The sequence below is a fragment of the Vanessa atalanta genome, chromosome 4 (genome assembly GCF_905147765.1).
Source record: "Vanessa atalanta chromosome 4, ilVanAtal1.2, whole genome shotgun sequence".
Lineage (NCBI taxonomy): Eukaryota > Metazoa > Arthropoda > Insecta > Lepidoptera > Nymphalidae > Vanessa > Vanessa atalanta.
In genome coordinates this window covers 6,801,037-6,825,758 of record NC_061874.1, presented here as the reverse complement: position 1 = coordinate 6,825,758, position 24,722 = coordinate 6,801,037, and the positions used below count along the sequence as shown (strand labels likewise).

Genomic DNA, 24,722 nt, shown 5'->3' with positions numbered 1-24,722 from the left:
TCAGGAACGAAGATTAATTAGGTTCAAACTATGAAGAGCTCTGTTAATGTAAGTGTAAATACACTGAGTAAAATGTGTTTATTAGACTACAATAGCTCTTACACTGGCTCTAGAGATCTTAAAATGTAAACAATGCAGCGTTAATTGCAACTGTGTTATTGTAAACTATTGTGCGGACATGCTTAAATTGTATACGGAATTTAATACCTAAATATAATGCCTGAACGATCTAAGATACTGCACTGGGTTAGAAAATATATTATGTTTTGTTCTATACATCATCAAATATCCTAAAACGTTATTATAATAAAGTACTGGAGATTTTTTATAGTTTCAACTTCAAGCAAACTATAAATATTATACAGTACGTTTTGATATGCGGAACGAAAGATAGATGACATTCTAAGTTAAACTTCTATTCATGTTGCATAAGGTTGGCACGGAAAATTTAATTTTAAACGCTATTCCTAAGAATATCTAAATATTAAGTCAAGACGAAACTATCCGCGAATTTATCATACCTACTATTACAAAAAACATCTTATATTATCTATATTTGTTATATAATTATTGATACATACTATTAAGTTTCACATTGTACCTCGAATAACATTCATAAATACTATCTAATTAATACTCTTTCTATATATAAAACTCTCGGAGCTCATATGAATGTAGTAAAGTGCACGTGGTATGTAACGGGCGCAAGTTCAAGTGTAGAGAACTGCCAGGTTGGGTCAGATCCGTCTGTCTATGCGATGGGAAAACGTCCGTGGCTTCCTACTCGCCTTATAAGAATAAACAGCTATTCCACATGCCGTACAGTAACGCCTCGATCTCTCACAGCTATTGACGGATTCGAATGAAATCTGAATAGCTAGAATTCCTAGAAAATAGTGTTTGAATGAATGAATTTTATATTGGTTTCAAACTTATAATATTTAAATATATATTATTATGAATTCAATTTTTAAGTAGTAATTCTTATCAATTTAAATTTCTTGATCGTTCTACATCTCTAGACAACATTTATATTTTATAATAATTATTGTACCTACCTATGATTATTTTAATGAAATCTAATTTAATTTTTTTAGAAAGTCACATTGATATCGGCGAATAAACGCTTTACTAAAGATGTATCACAAAAGATGAATCAATTTCGATTTCCTTTAAAGATGTCCCAAAACGAAGTGTCCTCCTAATCTGAACAAAACTCAGTTCGTACCTCGACAAGTAGCGCTTCGGGGACCGAACAAAGTTCAGTCGCAAGGGCTTTAAATTCCCTAATGTTTGTCAAAACATACTTAAACCTGTCACGAAGTGCTTAAATCAATTTATTATACAGGTAGTCGACTTTGGAAACATGTATGTTTGCGTATTATATACACCTGTGGTATACATAATGTACATATGTATGCAAATCTTGTGTTCGTTTCTTTTAAAAAAAGACCGTATAGAAAACTCGGAATCTCTTTTTATATTCGTTCTTATCCTTGCGGGATAATTCGGGCCCATAGGAGAGGTTTTACATAATTTTGTCGCAACCCCTTATGTTGGAGACGCGAAGTTTGTGTGAATTTGTATCGGTCGCAGAGGCGGCGAGTTAAATTAACAAACATTCAATAAATCACGGACGGTTATACAATTTTTGTGATCGTAAATAAAATTTGAGAAAGGGTAACGAGTTTTGAAAACAAACATTTCAATGAGTAAAAGGGTAACGGGTGCACGCCTGTCGTATTTGTCATGAACAATGTGTGGGGTAATTGTTTGACATGCAAAGCGCCGAGATCAACAGCCGCCACTCCAGTAAGAGGGAACGTGGAGACTGATATACAATCTACGTACCCACACTACTCTACTTACAGCTTGCATCAAATATGAATTTGCCATTTGCTCACAGCTTAGATACTGCCATTCTTTTCCACTGAATATTTATAATACCTACCTATCATATTTGGGTGTTGATGAAATCTGTTGTTATTTAATTAATATATATTACTATTTAAAAATGCCTAATTTTATCAAAATTATAAAAGGGATCCATCCCTTTAGGTCAAAATTAAAAAAGCCGGTAGTCAAAGCGTTACTAGCGCAATGGTTAACGGTCCGCCTAACGATGTAAAAAGTCGTAGGTTCGATTCTGACCCGTTGGGCCGTTGTCATTCCCACTCCTAGCACCAGCTTTATGCTTGATTTGTGGGTAAAAACAAATATTAGTAATTTTTTTAAATGGGGTTTTAGAATTAAAATTATTATTATTTAAAAAATAATACTTAACTAAAAAATAAACGAGACACTAAAAAAAGTACGCAATTTAGACATTGAATGATCTAACAAGATTAAATTTCCATAAATCTTTATTGAAACTTGTATATTAAAAAAGTTTTTTCGTATACTTATTATACCCATAAATTTACTTCAAGTCGCTGACTATCAAAATTATTAGGGAAATGTAATACAAAACAAACTCTCGTTAAAAAAAACGTTTTGTTCACACTTAGCACAAAGCATATTCTTTGAAATAAATTTAACCGCATCACGTCATGTTAAACACGGGTAGAGCGGGTCCTGCTTTTCATTCGATTGCGTCAAGTCTATTACTTACAATATGCCGTCTTTCGTATGGGCCGCATTTTTTGTTCATCGCCTAATAATTCGTCGAGCTTTTATGGCACCTCGGCGCGAGCGCAAAAACTACAAAAGCTTAGGCGAGGGTCGAGCGGCACCGCGGCGGGGCCTGCAGTCAGTCGCATACACTCGCTGGGACTGGTTGCGTGCCTTTGACGGTTAACCCGTAAACGAAATACGAATATCATAAACGTTTCTTTACAGAAAAAAAAGTTCCTTTTAGAAAACTAATAACTAATCATGTTGACTCTAATAAACTATTAGACAAAGTTAAAGTGAAATCTTTTGTTTATTATGTTAATGAACGTTCAATAGTGCGGCAATGTAAGTGATAAAGATTGGTAGTGATGTTGTGTTCGAAGACCGATATATAGTTGTGCAGTGAACGGTAGTTCAGCAAGATGACGATGAAATCGCTGAAATACAGTGAACGAGAGGATATGATGGAGGGGTTCAGTCCGGTACCTCCACCGTTACCGCGACGCCAGCCGGTCCGGAACATCTACGCGGAACCCTTCGTAGACCCTAGGTAAGTTTATTAAAAGTTTCAGCCATGCCAAATTTATTTTGATTACTTTTTTTTCTTTATGTTACATTCTTCTTCATATTAATATACCTAAGTTTTGTATTAAGATTTTGTTTAATCACATTTCATCAAAAATGTTACAGTTACATAAATCAAACATAAACTTCTTTCGCTTCTTAAAAATAAGTTGCAGCTTATATAAGCGGTTTTTCTTGTTATCGTGTATTGTTTATTTAACATGCCGAAACATTGGCAAATTTTAATAAATTTTGTTTAACTGACCAACTAATTTCCTTCTCACGTCAATGATCTAAAGTAAATCTGAGAGAGAAGAAGAATCATGTGACCGTTGACACACATCGCTATTAACCTTTGATAACGTCATCGATATAATTAACCGATAACACTAATTAGTCAGCAGCAGTTACTTCAATACAATGCATTGCAAGACACAAAAAATACAGACAGAAATAAAATCAATATACTAAGAATTATTCGGCATAAATATAAACTGAGTCATAAAAATCATAAAATGAGGAAAATGACAATTCTATCGACTAGTTGAATCAATTGACGGCACTTGTTTACTTACGAACCCTAACAGTCTGCCCTCCCCTTATAGTTGTACCCACTCTCGTGGCTCTTCAAAGTAATAATAAACTGCCTGAAGCCAGAAAACAACTATTTCATATCGTAGGACTGAATAAACATGACGCGGAAACCCCACAATACTCTAAAGACCACATAGCATTATTAAAGTAAGGCTTTACACAAAACTAATTCCGAGGCACTTATTCGGTGTGTCCTGTGGGAGTTTTGAGGTAAACACAATGGAAAAGGTTCAAGGTTTTCGCTTCCCCGAATTATATGAAATAAATAATTTATCGTTCGAACTTGTATTAACCACGGGATGTATTTAATTAAGTAAAATTCTCTTAAGCACACTAAGTCGTTAGAGATGAATAAGGTTAAGATCAATTCAACATATCTAAATCAAAATATATTTAATTCAAGTAGGCTTTTCGAATCTTCATTTTACAAACTATATTAAGCGAAGCTACCACCGGATCGGAATTCAGTATAACCTATATATATATATTGTTTATTGCCTATTTACAATTATGTTGATTTCATCGTCATTTATCATTGCTTTGCAATATGCTTATTTTCCTTGCATATTCATATCTGTGTTAATGGTTTTCGGTAGACGAGATAGTATCGCAGCGGATGTGCGGTTCTATATGTTCCGTCGTAAATCATATTTTTATACTTGGCGCACGTTCTGGCGACGTCGAGGCAACACAGAGGAGCCGTTACGACCATCTGCGACACCCCAATTGCCGTTCAGCTTGATTTCGATAGATCCTAGGGCGAATCTCGACTGCTTATTGCTCGATTTTCGCGTCATTGACTACTTCCTGCATATATGTATAAAAGCGGTTTTTTTTAAATATATATCTACCAAGGAATGTATTTAATTAAACGCACATGGATATATCTATATGTTATACAATATGTTTAATGTAGTTTAATAATACATACACAATGTAATCATAAATTACTAGAAATTAAAAAAAAATCATTTTATAAATGTAATATATAAAAATATACAACTAAAATCGAAAGAAAGTAGTTAGGGGTTAAGTAAAAAATTAATTTCTTATTAAATCATGTAATGACAGCAATTTGACATGGTAGAGCGATGATCGATAACGGAAATTATATTTGAGTTCGTATTCCTTGTGTGAAGAACGTAATTTCCTTTACAATGTGTTAACAAGGTCTGAATACAAGCTCAAAGCATGTGACGGTTAAGTGCACGCAACAATAGCGGACAGATAACATCGAGGGTGCCCTCCGAGCCGTTTCTAACGCAGCAAAAACTCATCTTAAGGATAAAAATAACATCTTTTACATAGTATTTTTAAATTACGCGTATAAATTAATATTATTATATTATAAATGTGAATAATTGGTTGTTGTTGTTCTTTCAACCAGAACCGTACGTAAAGGTAAAAATTAAAACAAATCTCTTAAAAAGCTGACATCTTAAATTTAGTTACAGTTTTATTTATGTACGCACGAAATTGTTTAAAAATGTTATTCTAAGTGTTTCTTTTTATATTAGGTAATAGTTTTTGGTACAATTTTTTTAGACGTAAAATCGTATTATTTTTTGTCTAACTATATCCCATAGAAAATCTTAATATGCATAATTATTTATAAGTTATCAAAATACTAATATAATTTAATTACATCAAAACGATAATTGTTTCTGTACACGTAGGACTTTTCTCAATAATTCACAAACTGATTAAGTAATTTAAAAGAAAATATAGTTTTATGTGAAGACTATTTCATAAGAATATGATATCAGATTCTAATCATAAAGATTATATTGTTAAAAAAATATATATATTTAGATCAACTAACCTCTTGACTATACGAAATAAAGTACAAAAACATATTATCATCAACAAATATGCACGAATAAGCCCTTTAAGACCCTTTCCAATGACACGATCAAAATTGTAAGAGTTTCGACGTCAAATATTTGTTCATTCGAACCGAAGTTTGTCCAAGCAAGAAATCATTTCCATACAACTCGGATAGCGCAAACACCGTGCACACATGAAAGTCCAATATAAACCTCAAACTTAGTTAATAGCTTAGATAATGGCTCGATACTAAAACACTTCCTCTATACAACCACAAAGCTATATTAAACATGAAAATAATACCAAATACTTCGGACAAAAAGTTTAAACTTACGAACAAATTTAAGACGAACTCATCTTTATTAAAAAAAAAACTATAGAACTTATCCAACTTATAAATACCCGTATAATTTTAACTACGACTCTTGGGATTACACTTGAACTCTTCAAAAGCAACCTCACAGTACAAGTACAGTGATTGATTGTTATGAAAGCTCGAAGAACATCTTATTAATAGGTCGAATAATTAGAGGAAACGCCTCATCAAAACGTTCCGTGTGTCCCGATTGTGCGGTATATGAAAGGGGCACTGAGTGCGCACCGCACACAGCAATAGCTACCCAGTACAACCCGTCCAGGAAATTCAATTATCTTCTTTCGACGTTAATGTATAATATCAACACAATCATTTTATTAAACCAAATCTTCGTACTTCAATCGGTCTTAATTGGTCTGTTTTAGAATCCATTATGACGTAACATGTATCTTGAACCATGCCACTTGATGATTGGATATATATCGAACTTTACCGTCATGATAAGAAATTTTAATAAATATTGTTTTTTTTTTTTCAAATAATGTAAACATCAATTTATTCTGTTACAACATAAGTTGGACCGGGATTAACAAAATTCCACCGTCACGAAGTTGGTCATAAATCTTACATATAAATGTCGATCAATGGGTTACGTTTCTTTTGAGTTCCAAATACCCACATAAAAAATACTGTCACCAATAATCCTTAAAACTTATCTCTCCTAGCTTTTGTGAACAAACCACTTTTCGTTTGAATAATTTACTCAGTGAGGTGAGTCTCTGAATACAATGACGCGGCTGTAATAGTTTCCGTTTTGAATAAGAGATGCCTATTGTCTCTACAATATTGATTGACTTTGTTGTCTCTTAGCTTTGTAAATAAATATTGTATTCCAGCGGTTGAAAGGTAGTATTTTCCTTAAGTGTATAGTATGAAAATTTAAGATAGAACAGTGAGGATAATTGCTTGTAGTTAATAGTTATACGATTTTTGATTATTGCAGTCGTCTAGTACTATCGTCATTGTTTTTTGAGTTTTATTTTTAAAACATAATTTTAATATAATAAACAAAAACAATTTACAGGTTGGCATATTAAAAAAATTACAATACAGATCATAAAGCGATAGTAATCGAAAATGTTTTCTTGTATAACAACGATTAAGGTAGCTTCGACTGACCCGTCTCAAATTACTGTCTTGTATAAAATACTTTGATTGACTTCATTTATCAATGTTAAACACAAACCTGATGAGTTTATGAATCTTGGCTTTTTAAAAGAGATATTTAATACGAAGTATTTTTAGAAATTTAACACCTAAATATGACGTAGGTTATTCAGAGCTTATCTTTATCGGATCATGTAATAATAAAAATAAACTATATATCGGATCCTTTTTTACGTTTATTCTCTTTTTTATTAAGATCGCTTCATAGAAAATGTCTATTCGGGTAGTAGTAATGTCTCAATTTAATAATAATGTATAGAAAAGATAAAAATAAAATACTTACAAATAAATCCAATTTCACACGAGTAGAAGTAAAACATAGGTACATTAAACTACAATCAAATTATAAATATATATAACTATACATATCGAGTTCGTGTATAGTGTCATACACAAAAGTTCACTGAACGCATTCTTGGATAATAATGAATGTCTAAATTTAGCGTGTAATATTTCGTCATGTCAGATGCATACCGGATCAGTGACAGTGACATAGACTGTATCGGTAACATCAGGAACGTCGCAGGGATATATTATGACTCGTCCGATCACCGGACGCTTATCGGCGAAGTATTTTAGTCTAACCCGTTTTAAAATAAACAAACTGTCGATCTCGTACAGTCCGAATAAATACAAACTTACTTTGTCACTACCTCCTATAAATAACCGTAATGAATAGGCGGCTGGCGCTGCTACGGTTATAAGTAATGTCGACGATTCCTGCCTTGGATTTATTTCTTTCCTTATTTGTATATTTATATTTGAGAAGTCTTTAAGGTTATGTTGTCATTGTTCCGTTTTGACAATACATGATTTATATGTTTTACAACAAGAAAAGTGTAAATTATTCCCTTTTCTATTTAAATAGCTTAACATACAAGTCTTAATATAGTTGAGTAGTCAAACAACAGGCGAATTTAGTTTAAAATATACATATTTGGTGAGAGTTAGCTAAACAGACCACACAGGATGGCTCCATTTGTCTAAGATCAACTCCCTGTGAGATAACAAACGTGCAACGCTCTCTGTTCCACGCTACACTTATATAAACACTTAACACACCATACACAAACAAAACAGCGCCCTAACTCACTTTTTTACCACGAAACGCCTTTTCTTTTACCCTTTAGGACTTCGCGGTACCGCGTACTTTGCGTGTCAAGCGCTTTTGTTTGTGTCCGGAAATTCATGCATTTTACCGCAATGTGCAGTTAAAGGAAGATACAAACGCTAGCGGAGAAATGTCTTTTCGGTTTAATTTACGACACGAGACCACTTTAAACATAAAACGAAAAGAAGAAATATCACGATAGAAGATACGCATTCCCACTAGGTCAGTAATAACCCGAATGCTTTCAATAAGCCAACACATTATGACCTGCGATATAATATTGAAAATACAAAAAACCTTTTAAGACAAGTACCCAAGAAAAAAGCTGCCGACGAAATCTTTCTAATAAAAGTTTTGGTCTTGTCCAAGGTACACGTCATCGGGCGTGACTAACGAATGGCTCGCCCTACAGACCCTAAATTCAGAGTCGTAAGTATCACTGAGCCGACAGCGCCGAGCCAGATATCTACGAAGGTTACCAACATTACCATAACTCTAACCGAAGTTGTGTACGTAATTAGAGACACCAATAACACCAAACACACGATATGCATTAATCCCTGTTGATTTGGAAGGGTTAAATTGTCGAGACGTGCATCCCACATTATAGCTACCCACGGAATCCTTATAAACTTGAACACATTTTATAGTCCGAACTCCAAAGTAGATATTGTTATAAATAATTACTAATTTTATTATTATTTTTATTGTTATTTTTTGTAGGTATTATTAATTAAGAATTATTTCTTGTTTTTTACATTGGATATGGAAATACATACAGCCGTTTATAATATTTGGATAAAAATAATTGATTTTATGACTGGATAACTGATTGTATTTCGTTTTACCCGTGAACAAATTGTTATTTAAATTGTATCCCATTAGTAAACGAACAGTCGTTCAATGTGTAAATTCATTCTACAAGAAATACCAGCTTAGCAATTCTATCGATCTGTGGAGGAAAACCAATGACCCAATACCCTATCATTTATTTGCGCCGATCAACCGTGAAAAACTCGTGCTGCTTTAGTACTTGAAGTAAGTTACATCAAATAAAGCCACTATGACACAAATGCTTAATGACGCTAAATTTTACAAGGATTTTTTTTTACAAATCATTCCTAATGCCCATATAAGTAGTTTAACATTTTATAAATTGCGGATAGCTTAAATGGTGCGACGTAAAAACGAAATCGAAGCCAACCGTATTTAATTGATAAAATATTACGCATAGAACTGTCCTTTAATAAATTTCACGGACCATGAGTTGAATATGAGAAAAAAATGGTGATGAGGACAAATTCAATATATTTCAATTGAAAAAGGGGCCCTATCTTGTGGGACAGAGCTAATGTACTGCAACCGTGAATTCGCGCCCCATTTCTCTCAGCTAGTTACCGGGTCCATTTCTATGTTATGCCTTAACATGAAAAAGCTTAAGAGCTTACGCTTCAATCAAATCTCTTCTTAGTCCTTTTATAAAAGCTAAAATGTCATATCTCTAAGTTACCTCTCCCTACTTACGACTGCACTTTTATTGCATTTTTATTATAATGTTGCTTTCATTTCGAATGTCAAGTTAATTATATATGGGTTATAAAGTTTTACTGCCTAACTTTAAAGTAGCTTTTACAATAATGTCAAGAATAAAACAATTTCATAGTTAACATTTTATAACGTATTTATGAAAATAATGGTTCACATAATTATTTTTTGTCTGTGAAGAGTGTATAAGAGGTAATTTTTAAGTTTTTTAGGTAAATAATTAAATAATGAAAAGATTGAAACAAAAAATATATCAGTAAATTCGCAAATTTAATTAAACTTTTTTTTCTCGTCGATAATAGACCATTACTAGTTTCGATATCAGCTTGTAAATTTCCAGATAATAGCTTAAAATTAAATATACCTAGATAAATATTAATATAATAAATATATATGGATATGTATATCATATAGCCCTTAAGAAATCGCTTGTACACAGACATATGTACGTGTAATATATGTCTTAAATGTATATAACAGATCAGTACAACAACATTCGGATTGAATTTGATATGGTAGGTAGTGAGTAGTTAGGGTGGAAATACGATAGATTTTTTCAATCAGGCCTCAACCAAAAAATATTTACAGTATAACCCGAGGCAGCAGGGAGGACAATATTGTAGAAGGAAGCGAGAGCCGCCCGCGGCGGCGGCACGGGCCTTCCGTTTCTTTGTGCCTCTGCCGAAATAATATTGAACTCGGGGTAAAATACGACCGGCCGGGGGCTCGCTTGCGAAACCGTTTTTCCGTTTCGCTGAACAATAGCAGCGTTTAGTTAAGAGCTGCGTTTCGCACTGAGCCGAGACGCCGATGGTTATCTAAAAAATACCATTCCACGCCCATCATTTAAAAATACGTTCCAGGTATTCCTTTGTTTATGATGTCATTTCCATTGAGATTCATAAATGATAGGCTATGAATATGAAGTACTCTTAAATAAAATCTTACAGGTTAAATCGAATCGCTTTCGCCTAGTGCACGCTATTCTTACAAAATCTATTGCCTTTTAAAATTTGCATTTCTTGGCATTACCATAATAATATCTTCAAACGACAACTCCGTAATAAAAGGTTATCGCCATCGCATACAGGCTCGCCGTTAGGTATGGAAATTGGAAATGTTCGTCCTTCCTAGCCTTAGCGTCGCTTGGCTAATGGAAAATTGTTTATCACTATCAAGTTTCTGCGCGTGAGCACGATTATTTACGTGCGGGTCCCCACAGTCTGCGAATAGACAATAATTGGCCGCTTATTCAGTATCGCTTCCATTCATTCTGAGGATAATACGGCCCGAGACGCATTATGAAAATAGCTAGCTTGTTAGATAGCGTAGCATCAGATTTTGTATGAATATTACACACTTTTCACTAAATTTAGAAAACATCGAATTTTTTATGAAACCTCATGTTAACCGCTAACACATACATATATTCATTTCGTTACATAAAAATAAGCATTTTTTTTCTTGCCATGATTTAAAAGAATACAGAAATAACTCGAACCGAAATACGTTAAAGCATATATGCCGCCAATTTTGTTTAATTAGCTCTTCCGTCGCAAGATTAATTTCTAGGAAAATGATCCCTGCTATATATATCCGTGTGTGCGAACTCACTAGGCGCGAACCGCACTCTCCCATTCATGAATCAACTTCAACGTTACCTAACAGAACCCGAGGCGACTAAAACAAACACAGTGCTATGAGGGTTATTAATAAGAGAAGCGAGTTCAACGATTCCCAGAGTACTGTATTTAAATCCTGACATCTTGCGTTGGATTGCTCAAAATGCGAATTTATTACTCCGTATAACCTACGCATTCAACAAGACCTATATCAGCTGACAAAACGGGAAAATTATGGGTCCATTTATAAAATAGATATGATTTTATACGTGCACTTTATTACATAGATATACTAACGTTATAGACTAATATGTTTTATCGTTGTTAATAATATTCTTTCTGATTAACAAAATTCCTAATTAGTAAGCCGAATTGACGAATGTTTTTAATTAAAACAACGGGCGTGATCATAGCGAACCGGTATCTTCCAAGCATTCCTGTCTAAATACATCTATTTATTAAAATGATTATTTTTATCTTGTTTCATTAACAGATTTCTGTTTCCCGGTGCGACGTATTTCAAGTGTGACATTCCGTCTGGTTACCACATGTATAATTAATGTTTACAATGATTGTATAATGATAGAATTATTCTTTCATCAAAAAAACACACACATTTTGGACTTAATTAACGATCTCAATATTACTTATCTGACTGACTCCTTCGTCGATCAGGTGGCAAATCAAACTGCAGTTACCGAGACACCACCGGGGCAAAATTTGACCAGGACGACATAACAATATATCGATATCATGGATTCAAATTTCATTGAACAAATCTATATTAATAAACCGTGCATCAAACCCTATCCAATATTAAAGATCGTTAAATAATAATGATTTTTGAATTGATAACATATATCCGCAAAATTCGTACTATCGAGATATAAAGAATTAAATCCATAAAATTCAATAACATGACAGTTCAACGGGCGTCCATGTTTGACGTTTACTAGTGCGTTCAAAAAGTGTATTCCAAACAATAATTTCGTGCAGGGGAATGGTAATTAGAATTATATTGTTTAAAATTGATGTACTTTATGTAAATTTTACCTGTAAGATTGCTCGCGTTTAACGTCTAAACAACTCAGATAATTAAGATAAACCAAACCATTATACGATTTGAATTAATATTTAGATTTGAAGCCACGATCGGGTTACAGATACGGGTCTCAAATCACCTTACAAATTCACGATCGATACTTCTTACTATTTATGAATTCTCTTTGTATGAAGTTATTCTTAGTTCTTATGCTGTAAAACTTTTATTTTATGCTGTTATAATCTATACGCTATCATAGTTCTTTGTTACCTTATTTTCTCTCTCAAATAAAATTAAAGTATCTAAAAAATATTATTTAGAACAATACAGAAATGTATGTCTATACATAAGATATCTTCTTAATAGTTAACACAATAAAACAATTTCAACAATCGACAGTGAGATCGCCATTGTATGTTGTTCGCGAATCTGTTATTAATGATCATTATTCAATTGATATAGCAATTACTCTTAAGATTCCAAACGTTGAAACAATATGTAGAGAATAATAAACGACTTATTGTAATAACATTTACATAAACGGTATCTTACAAAACTACACGCACATAGATTGCATTTTAATTCAATTACAAAGGATAAAATATATATTACATTGAAAAATATCAAGTTAGTATAAAGCATTTTGTTTCGTTTTTGAGAAAAACATTCGCCAAGAAATTCGGCGTAATTATATATGGAGCTATCCAGCGCGGACCTATATTTAAGGGCACGATGCAATAAAAGCACATCGCTGTCCGGTTCATTCCCGCACGACTGTGCAAGATAAATGGACGGTACAGAGCGACCGCGGTGAAGAAGACGCGTTCTCACGGCCCGTGCCTGCATTTTTCTTTTTTTGTTTTATCTGGTTTCCGAGTTAGAGGTCGGCCAGCCTGCTTGAAACTAGAAGTGACCGCTGCACGCGCGATTATAATGATAAAAACTGTGCGACTGTGGCGAGACACGGACGTCTAACGAGTTTCTATCCGTACCTGTCGTGAACACGTACATTTATCGAGTCGCTGACAATTTTTTCTATCATTCCTTGGTCTTTTGAAAAAACGTTATTTACTGTTATCTTTGCAATGGAACTTTTGTTTAAAATAATTATCTATCGGCATCGTTAAACAAAAATACGGGGAGTGTGTAAACTGCAAACTCCCGCTTTAATTAGACACGGCTCTGCGCTGCACAACACCTCATTATTTACCGCTTCATTAAGAGCTCACTCGCGACGAGAGCCTGTCAAAATCCTAACGAACACCCGTCGTTCACTTGACGCATCGCGACAATGTCCTACAATAGTCACTGACATCAGTTCCTTTAATTGCCTTAGTTTTCCCTCCTTTCATTTACTATAATATGAAGCAACGTCAGTCTACGATAGCTGTATAATCAATAATTGATTACACCCAACCCACTCAGCGCTGATTATACATCACCACATTATTGCTTTAAACAATAATACAGTTCATCTCATTTGGTAATGCGCGGAAATGATGTACTCGCGACGGTAATGGCACCTACGGGGATTACAAACTATAAAAAAGCTAATAACTATTCATGTTAAAAAATCAATTTTGTATACTGTTACAAATGGTCGAGCAACACGAATAGTTTCTGCAATTATTACATAGGTTTTATAACAAACTTTATTTATATTTAGCAGTTGAAATTCAACGTCACTATACACAATTCTAGTTATTTAAGACTTGATAAGTTCATTCGACTCTGAATTATTAAAAAGATAATGCCGTGCAGAGTACTTCGAAACGAATCTTTTGAACGTCACGCTGCTCTTTCGCTAAATTTGGACCAATTACTTCTATTTTTTGCTTATCCCTTTTATCTATAGGTCATTATAATAGCGTCAGTTGGTGGGCGCATTGAACGCGTCGAGACCATATGTTTTAACTCCAGCCTTTAAATTCACTCGACAGCAAGCTTCGGCTAATTGATTAATGGTTTCTTGAGGCGGACATTTCAAATGCCCGATTATAGTTTTTTGTCGGCGCAACCCTGATAATGATACGTTTTGATTGCATCAAAAAATTTCACCATATGGTGTGGAACGTTGATTTTAGCTGTAACAGTTGTTTCGTCGCTTAAATAAATCTGAACAGACAGGTAGATAAAAAAACGATGGAACGATATAATATTTTACCTGTCTTTATTTATAAAACTTAGTTTGTTAGAGCCTTGCGGTATGTGCGTATCGAATATATTGGGATGACTTGGATTGGAATACAGTAACCTAAAAAATAAAATCTGCTTCTAACTCTTACCAATAGTAATTAATGTTATATTTATTTTCAACAGGATGGGCGGTACTGGCATGTCGAGCGGTATGGGCGGTGGAACACTAGGCCATTGTCAGCTTGCAAACCAGCCGCTAGTGATGCCAGTGTTTCCTCTACGAGCCAGTCAGCCCAGCCCAGTACCAGTATACTCCCCTTCTCGCTTCCACATAGACAAGCGATGTCAGCATCGATGCACATGGAAATGCTTAGCCATAGCCATGATATGTGTCTGCGTCATTTTGGCGGCCATGCTCGCCTACTTTATAGGTAAGTTATATATTAATATATATATATATATATATATATCAATATTAATAATATACTCATTATAACATTTAGAAAGTTCAGAGTTTATAGGACCTTTCTTATTCATTCAAGTCAATCATTCATAATCTATAGATTATTTCTTGCAAACGATCGATAAACTTAAGCTAAGCTTACCTAAGCCTATATTTGTTTTGTAAAAATATTCTACATTAAAATTACTGCTTATATTAAAAAGACATTCATATATACCAAGTGAAATTACCCGCCCTCTCACAACGTAGATACCTTTACCGGTCCAAATGATTTATTATAAAACTAAATGAAAAAATAAAAAACATTTTTTTTTCTTAAATCTACATGTAGGTTTTACACCAAAGATGAGGATTAAAATACGATTGATTTCACACTATAATCTGCAAAATAGTATCATAATTATCAACAAGACTTACCAAAAATTTGTATATAGATCGATAAGGTGCTGAACCGTTTTATTAAAAATTCTAGAAGCAAATCAAAATTATTCTGTTTAAAGATACGGTTATGCAATACATATTTTTTAATCTACATGAAATAACATAAATGGTTAACGATTGTTAAAACAAAACGGACATAATATTATATTTCTAATATATCATCGTTCAGTCCCAGCGGGACATCAGAATTGTTCGTTAGAGAACATTTTATGAACTCGTTCGGAATGCATTTTAAATCATTAGAGATATATTATTTTAATAATGTTGAATTACATATCTTATTCTTAATTAATCGTGTGTAATATAATTTTTCTCTATAACAAATTGTAGTTTTAACAAATGAAAAGAAATTACATAAGGAATATGAGTTCAATTATAATTAAAAAATATATATATTTGAAAACGTTTACTTAGTAATCAAAATCGATGAGAGGACTACACTAGAATCTTATAGAAGTAACTTTTTTAATAGTGTGCATACAATGTCGTTATAAAATTCAATGCTATTATTAATGAAGTTTGGTAGGGTTGTGAGTGACAATTAAACGAAATTGTACAAGGGGCTCTTCACTTTAACGCGGCTCGTGTTGGCAACATTCCTAATGTAACGAACTTTTATTCACACGTAATTGGAAAGCTAATAGTCCAGTGATATGTTGCAGTCATTCGAGCTATAATTAACAGAAAAAAGGGGAAAATATTTAAATATAGGTAGATATTAGGACACACATGGTAAAGAAATTCTTATCCTACTAGAAACTATATTAGGTAATTTAAAGAATGTCGGTCTTTTTTATTTAAAAGGAAATATAATATCGAACTATATTTTAGATTAGTCGTACTTACATTTAAAGCCTACAGCGATGGATTTCCTCCAGTAAGGGACAGATTTAATCTTTTCTGATTGGAAATTTATCCAAAAGGAACGATGGATTACATAATATGTCGCCTTGCGGCTACAATCTGCAGAGAACGCTGCAAACGCATACATATAAGCATACATACTGCATTGGGCAAATACGTATTCCATTTGGTTTATATTTTTACATATACTATTCGTGTATAAAATTATTCTGTAATATAATGAACGGTAACTTTTGACATTTAATAACTTACTATCAGCTATTGAATGAACATCTAAGATACAATAAAACATCAATACTAAAGTTTAATTTGAATATCTTATTTGGTATGCAAATGGATTGATCAAACATCGCTGTTGCTACAACAGACGTTGACCATTAGTCTTTCATCATTCTTTGTTTAGATCTCCGAACATTCACTGGGAACGTTATAAAAAATAAACAAACATCAGAAAAATATAAATGATGCGCCTAACCTGAGGCAACGCGGTGCGTGCCTCGGGCCCTCACTCCTGTGTTAGCGGGGTTATAAATTATCTTATACTTTCACGTCGCTTATAATTTAACTACGGATATATCACCCAATCGCAATCTCGGCTTAACTTTGAAACGACGAATAAAAATTTATGCTAAAATATTTCTACATGAATCACAAAGTTTTTGGAATTCAAAGTTTTTTTTTACTTGTCATCAAAACAAATTATATCATTGGGTAAAAAGTATTTATAAGCTCTAAAGTATAAATTATTACCACAATTATCTTTGTACGGTTGTTCTGATGTAAAAACACATTAATTACTCGGTGACACGTTCTGATAAATGATTGCAATCGGCGAAATAATTCCAGCTCCTTGATTTGCATACTTTAATTTTGTGATTTGTTCTTTTGTGTATTGCAATGAACAAGAAACAATATCCTAAAATAATACAAAATGAAACTTAAAAGCAAACAGTTCTTTGTAACATAAAGAAAGGTGAAATTAGAGATAAAAAATTAGAGATAAATTATTCTTTTAAATTTTGTAAGGAATTGACTGTACAACATTACACAGATAAGTAATATAATAAAACAAAACACACTAATTCATAGCTGCTGCTCCTTAAAACATTTTGTAACACCAATTAATCGACCGCCCGCAAGTTCTAAGATAAAACTCCTAACCACAGACACATTAAAAACATCGCAAAAATAGCATCAAAGTCGAATCGACCGCTAGAGATAACTACATTTAACCTACTTACAGTTCACGCATTAAATTCGACTCTAACTCATATAAAACTTGAGATATTTTGTGTGATCCCTTAACAAAATAAACATCAAATATTAAATCAAAATAGATTCTATGTTAATATGATTATTCGTATAAATAATAATTGATAAATTGAATAACATAAGAATGTATAAGAAAAGAAATATGACATACTTAAGTCCGTCGGTCCGTCTTAACAGTTATCATAAAAGCTACGAGTTTTTTTACCTAGTCATAACGAATTGAAACAAATAATATGTCGCTGGCTGCAACATGCAATTTATGTTGAAATCACCCTATAATGCCGTGTAATATTTCATTTTTATTTCTCTTTATATTATCGTCCCTGGTAAACTAGCCGAACACAAAAAGTTATGAGGCTGTCTATAGCAATGTGAGCAGAATGCATTATTAAAAACTTTATGTAATAATAACGCTATTGTTCAACATTATGTTTATACTTATATCAAATACATCCTTAACGCTGTTAAAAAAGTATATCCGTAGGAATTTTCTATTAATATAGTATATATATGATCAAAATTATTACTCAATAAAAGCATATTACACTGAGGCGCCAATAAAGTGTGTATAAAACCAATTTCAATTAAACTCGGTCAACAATATTTGAATTTTGTCTATACTATTGTTATTTATGTGCACGAAACACGCCACGTAAAAGCTTCGACATTATCAATACGTCGATATCAAATAATTACGTCCATTTGATGATTAATGACTTAAAATTGATATAAATGACTCTATACATTTGTGCAGGGAGGAGTAAATTATTTGTATTGTATTTAGTGATAAGGAAAGACTATATAAACCCTTAATTATCCAGTTTAATGGTAAACTAAAATATATGTACATATTAAATATAGGTGTTTGACGTTTAGTTAGATTTTATTCAATAATAAAGGTTATCTCAAGATGATGATCATGAACGCTACCAACAATAGATATTAATTACAATAAATATAAATACACGATAATAATAAAATAGATAAAATTAATTACACGAAAAATAAGCCGAGTTGAACCCGCAATCTTTAGCTTAGGATCAACACTACTAATGACGCACATATTGTATAAAAAAAAAGAAACGATTAAATTTTTTAATTGAATTACCAAGTTTGCAGAAATTTTGTGTATTCCTTTTTTAATCTACTAAAATACTGTCGGAAACGTATGTCAAGTTAAAACCTTTTTTTCATGTCATTCAAGCTCAAAGAAATTCTTCTTTTGTAAAATACCATATCCACTTAACAGAAATGCGGACGTGTTTATAGGTGCTTAGTCGAGAGAAAGTCCGAGAGTGGACTTGAAGAAAAATAAAACTTACATTTTCTTCGTTTCTTTAAAGTAATGTAATGAACCACCTCAACGTAATATGTTTCAAGTCAATGGGTCTTATCGTATCGGATCTCGCTTCATTTAGATATGCATTAAATTGTAGGGACGGTAGATAAGCCGTGTGTCGCATATTGATGCGCCGGTACCGGTACCTTTAAAGAAATACACGTTTTTTTAATTAAATAACTTATACACCTTCAAATCACCACATTTAGATTTCATCGATACATTCTGTAATCTTATGAGATACCAAAATAATAGAAAAAATGCCGTTCTTATATATTAGGTAGCGGAACTGGTTTCTTTAATCATTCTTTCCTCTTAAAAAATCGATTTCATGTGATGTTGAGGCATGCATTCATTTAGTATAGTGAATTTGTTCCGAAAAATTAATGACTTAAATTATTCATTCTATTTATAACAAAGATATCCTAAAGAAAACCAGAAGTTTTACGTTATAATATTATAAGTAAATAACAGTCAGCTCTTCTTATATAGAAGCTTGGGAGTTATTACACCACTTTACTCGGTGCCAGTTGGTATATACACTTACGGCAGAATATCATCCAACACAGGAATGTTCCCTTACAATATGTTTCCTTTAGCAGTTAAACCTGCAAACTTCAGTTAACTCCACGTGCTCTATTTACTGGGTCACCTGGGCTCCATAGCATTGTACATAACATAACGTTTGATAATTTATTGAAATATAACGGCAATTTTAAAATTAGAAAAGGCTAAATAAATACTTAATAAAATTTTGTAATTGCTTCATTAAAGTATTTTTCTTACGCGACAGCAGAATTCTGTTTAAGTATAAAAGTAATTAAATTTTACGACTTAGGTTAAAAAACGATTCAATTACGATCTTAAATTAGTTGATACGTTTTCGTTTTCTTAAAGGATTATTATAGTCTTTGTCTTTATTATTATTACAATAGTGTTTTATTTAATATCGTTTTCCAACCATTGTTGTCAGCTTTACACATGGGACGTAAAACCTCATTAAAATCTATTCATAAATCTCTCCTCTCATTCCGAATAATCATTTAGTTCCAGGAACACAATAAAAATATTTGTCGAACACGCCTCCCGGCGTTCCGGATATATAGCGAATAAAAAGTGTTCTGTATTTTAATCCGACATAAATCTCCTGGTGTACAGTAGTTTTGCTGGTCTAATAAAAAAAATGTGAACCATCTGTTGCACCCTTCATTACGTCCCAGCACGATGAATGTGCACGAATATAGTTGCATCAAGTTTTTAATGTAATTGAAAATTTGAGAACCCTAGCAATTTTTTAGTTAAAGTCTCCCTATAACTGTAACTAAACGCTTAAGTAATATACGAAAAATTCGATACAACATGCGCCACATTACATATTTGGTGTCTAAATTTACATTAACATTACATGTAACATATTCAATTATTTAAACATGTTTAATAGATAATAATAATACAAGTTATAAAAAGTACTTATGTAATTTATATTACACATGCGAAAGTTTTTGTATTATGTTTATTACTCTATATACACACACTCAACCAATCGGAACGAATATAGGAATTATAATCTGAAGAAATTTAGTACAGAAATGTAGCGACTTAGGAATATTTTTTCAATTATCAATACATTTTTGTATTATAAGTAACGCTCATCCAAGTCAGATACATAAAAGTTAATATCTATACAAGTCGATCGAATAATTCCGTTTATATCGTAAAACAGTACTTTTGAAAAAATGTTATCTTCTATTGTTCTATTGTTGTCTACTGTAACTATTGAATAGGTAAAATGAACTGAACTCTTAGTATAACTTAAGAACCTACCGATGTTAACTTAGGTTTCTTAAAGGAAAGCCCAAAACCTGTCTTGATATTTGCAGTACAGGTTTAATGATGCCACGATTTTTAGTTTTTGACAACTTAAGGCACACTAATATATCATCTCTGTTTGAAATTATTGTTTGCAAAAAAGATATATAAAAGTATAAACGAGTATAAATATGAACACTTTTTTCAACAAAATTTTCGATTAAATTTGCACTTGGCAGAGATAGATTTGTTCTTGTCCACACTTCTTAAAATAGGGCAAACAAGACCTCGACCCTCCGTGAATGTGGATCATATTTACACTAGAAAAGGACGCTATTATGATGTGTCTTATATAATGGAAAGAGATAGGGTGACGCACACGGAGCGGAAGATTTATCACGTGACTAATACCGAGTCAGTGCGACGGCGCGGCTGTATCCCTCGGGACTCTATCAAACGAGTTTGCTCCCCCATCACACGATGCAATCTATGCTGAATCGTATTACAATAAATTGTATTAACTCGAAAAATAGTATAGATAGCAAACATCGTCCATCTGTACACAATCGTCTCGTGCATCGCTCAGACGTATTCAACGACCCTCTATTTCCTCAGCGCCGTTCTATGACTACAATTTATAGATTTTACGAGGGATCATCGGGAAAAGACGCCACTTACCACATTGCAATGTATCATTTTTGTGAGAGGAAATTACGTCATCTACACTTCCACGAGTGTATATAGCTCAATGTTGTTAGTAGTTTTTATTGGGTTAACTCTCATAAAGCTTAAGCAATTCGCTATTAAATTCACTTCAAAAGTCTTTTGTATGTGTTAAATGTAACATATTTATTGTAAAATAAATATTCTATACAGTTCTCCTAGCAGCTTCGATTTAAAAATCAATAAGATTTATCATTCGGGCCATGAATATAAAGTACTAATTTATCCGGAGATCATTGTGGTGATAAGGCTTATTGTCGTTAACTATCGACCCTCACCCAGTTGAAGTAAATTGTCCAATTCAGAACCCAAATAGCCAAATGGCGTCAATGCATCGCGATGCTTATCTCATCGAATCTATGAGATAAATCAAATGACAGGGGATGATGATAACCTAATTACTGTGATAAATAAATGTACTGTTGAATATTATATCAGATATACTCGAAAAAAAAATCTCATCTCTCTCCTTCCTTTTTTAAAAAGCTTTTGGTAATATGCATCTATAATAAAATGTAAATAGTAATCAATTAAGTTGATTCCGTCTTGGCATTGCGTCAATTAAACCGTATGAGGATTGACACATGGCTTTTATTTGAGGCGGTGTAACCAGATCCCCGCTTGCGCGCACGTTCCAAAACAAAATAAACATTGCATCTTTAATGGGGCAGCAAATCCCGATTCAACAATTCCCGGTCGCTTGTAAGCTACATACAAAACTAATAAATATATCCAATCGATTATATTTATACAAAGCAATACGTTGTTCTTTTTAAGCTACTGTTGGATTTTAAAATAGGAATAATGAAACATAATTTGTTTAGGATAAGGCGTACAGGTCTTTGGAAACATTTATTTGTAGCCGAACCTACGGCTCTTCCCACGCGAAATTTATAAAACTTTATCTCATAACACAAAAGCCGTCAACCCCCATTTTACTCCCTCGAGGGGTTTATTAAAAAAAGTAGCCCGTAGTTTGCCCTTCCCCGTGACTCAACCATCGCAACACCAAATTTCATTTAAATCGTTTTAAGCGATAAGAAGTAAGAGACAGAGTTACTTTTGCATTTATAATATTAGTATGGATGAGTATCTATGAATAGAAAAAAATAAAGTCACCGCTTTCTTCTCCGAAACCACTTAACGAATTTAGATACGGTTTTCACTTATTTAAAAAGCGATAAACGAGGAAGGTTTTTATGAATAATTTGTAAATATTTTGTAGATAATTGTTGAACATTAAGTCTGTTTAATCGAAAAAATGTTTTCGTGCGCGCTTACATGACTAACAGTGGCTAAACATAAACACAAAGGACCAGTAACTATTTATAAAAACTATTTCCTATTAGAAGATGTATTTTCATACGAATGAATTATTTATAAACTATATGTTATAATGATACAAATTCAAATTGACTTTTATACTGTAACATGCGAATGAATACTTGGAAAATATCATCGTTTCCAAATAATGTGTAAAAATAAAATTTTGACCTTGGCAGTAAAAATGATATATATTTAAATCTTCCACCGTTGAGCCGTCGGCATATTTTGATGTTTCTCAATTAAACTATTACTTATATTTCTTATTTATGACAGACTTCTATATACTAATGATTTCGATAAACGTTAAGAAATTAATATATCAATGTTTTATTGCTAAGAGCACTTCTCATTTTTTTTTCATTAATACATAACATCCATGCGAAGCCGGAGTCACTAGTTAAAGATATTTAAAACATGGGACGCTTCAGTCGCTCTATAATTTACAAACATAAAAACAGGAAATTCTTTGAAACCCGTGCTCTTTTTCTTGTAAAAGCGTAAAAAATATCTTATTAAATCTCTTAGCTGGATTTTCGATCGTTAGTAACAGTTAAATAATAAATAGACAACGGCAAACCCGACAGCAAGAAATACTTGGGTGTAACCGAACCACCTACGTGCTTTCAAGCTGCCCGGCCTGTTGCAACGGAACCAATTGCTTCGTCACACTGCCACGAAATGCGCCTTAGACTTGCTTCGGTTAATTAATACTCATCGGGACGGCACGACACTTACCCTGCTCATAGATACATCTCTCGAATGTCACATTCTCAAGTGACATTCATTATGTTGCATTTCGTAATAAAATGCATCGTAAGATTATTGGTCTAATGTTCCACGGCTTCTGAATATTACTGATTAAAAGATAAAATACATTAAAAGATTTATTTAAATGTTTGTTTCTATGATATTATTTTTTTATTATTTATGCCTTGTTACAGCGCTATCGTCAATTAAAACTAATATAGACAATTCTAATTGTATTCTGGTACAAGATGTAAAAGCAGTTACACACTCACATGGGATTAGAGACGCTTTATCAACTTCCTCACCTTCAGACGGTATGTTTATTAGTTAAAAATGTCTATGTTGCGTTATTTACATTGCAGAACAATATTCACTAAAAAATACTTTTTCAGAATCTATATCAACATCGTCACTTGGTTGGTCAACTACAGCTGAAGCAGCCTTAGAATCAGCCATAATACCTCAGCAAGCGCAACAAGCTGCTCCACCACCTTGGTCTCCAGCTTTAGAAGTAAGAGAATTCGATGAACTTCATAGTGGCACAATACCAGCTTATCAATTTTGGAGTTCTGAATTTCGCAACAAACAGCCTGCATTCGTTAGCCTTAATTTTACTGTTCCCTGGGGTGCTAACTTTGCTGTCTATGGAAGGAGAAATGTAGCACCAAGTGTCACACAATACGATTTCGTAGAATTTATTCGCGGTGGCAGGGTTGATCATAGACTCAGAAAGAGGAGAAGCCCTCACAGACATGACTCGCGTGAACCAACTTTTGTTGATTTTAATGTTTTGATAAATACGATTAGCCCACTCCAAAGATGGAACCACACGATAAACAAACGATCTACAGACATGCGAGTAAATGTTAGTATACTTCAATATCTCGACACAGGGAGATGGTTCATTTCAATATACAATGACGAACTCCAACCGCATCATGTTGAAATGATCGTTTCTGAAGCCGAAGGTGTGACTAACTCTTGTCCTGATGACTGTTCTGGACACGGATCTTGTTACCTTGGGAAATGCGAATGTATGGATGGTTTTGAAGGACACGACTGTTCGAAAAGTGAGTCAATATATTATTTACAAACAAATTATTAATTATGAACTAAGAACAAAACGAAGGGAGACTCATTT

General features: G+C 33.0%; 1 protein-coding gene across 3 annotated transcripts in view; it reads left to right on the top strand.

The window, feature by feature from the left end:
* LOC125077554 (teneurin-a) overlaps positions 1 to 24,722 on the top strand; it is a 49,150-nt gene that overhangs the window by 6,904 nt on the left and 17,524 nt on the right. For 2 of the 3 annotated variants that reach the window (XM_047689486.1, XM_047689485.1), the window contains exons 2-6: positions 2,839 to 3,163; positions 8,622 to 8,681; positions 14,781 to 15,028; positions 23,776 to 23,895; positions 23,974 to 24,651. In XM_047689486.1, the coding sequence (XP_047545442.1) occupies positions 3,036 to 3,163; positions 8,622 to 8,681; positions 14,781 to 15,028; positions 23,776 to 23,895; positions 23,974 to 24,651 (1,234 nt within the window). In that variant the 5' untranslated portion in view covers positions 2,839 to 3,035. The remainder of the gene's footprint in view (positions 1 to 2,838; positions 3,164 to 8,621; positions 8,682 to 14,780; positions 15,029 to 23,775; positions 23,896 to 23,973; positions 24,652 to 24,722) is intronic. The other variant, XM_047689487.1, reaches the window with a different exon arrangement.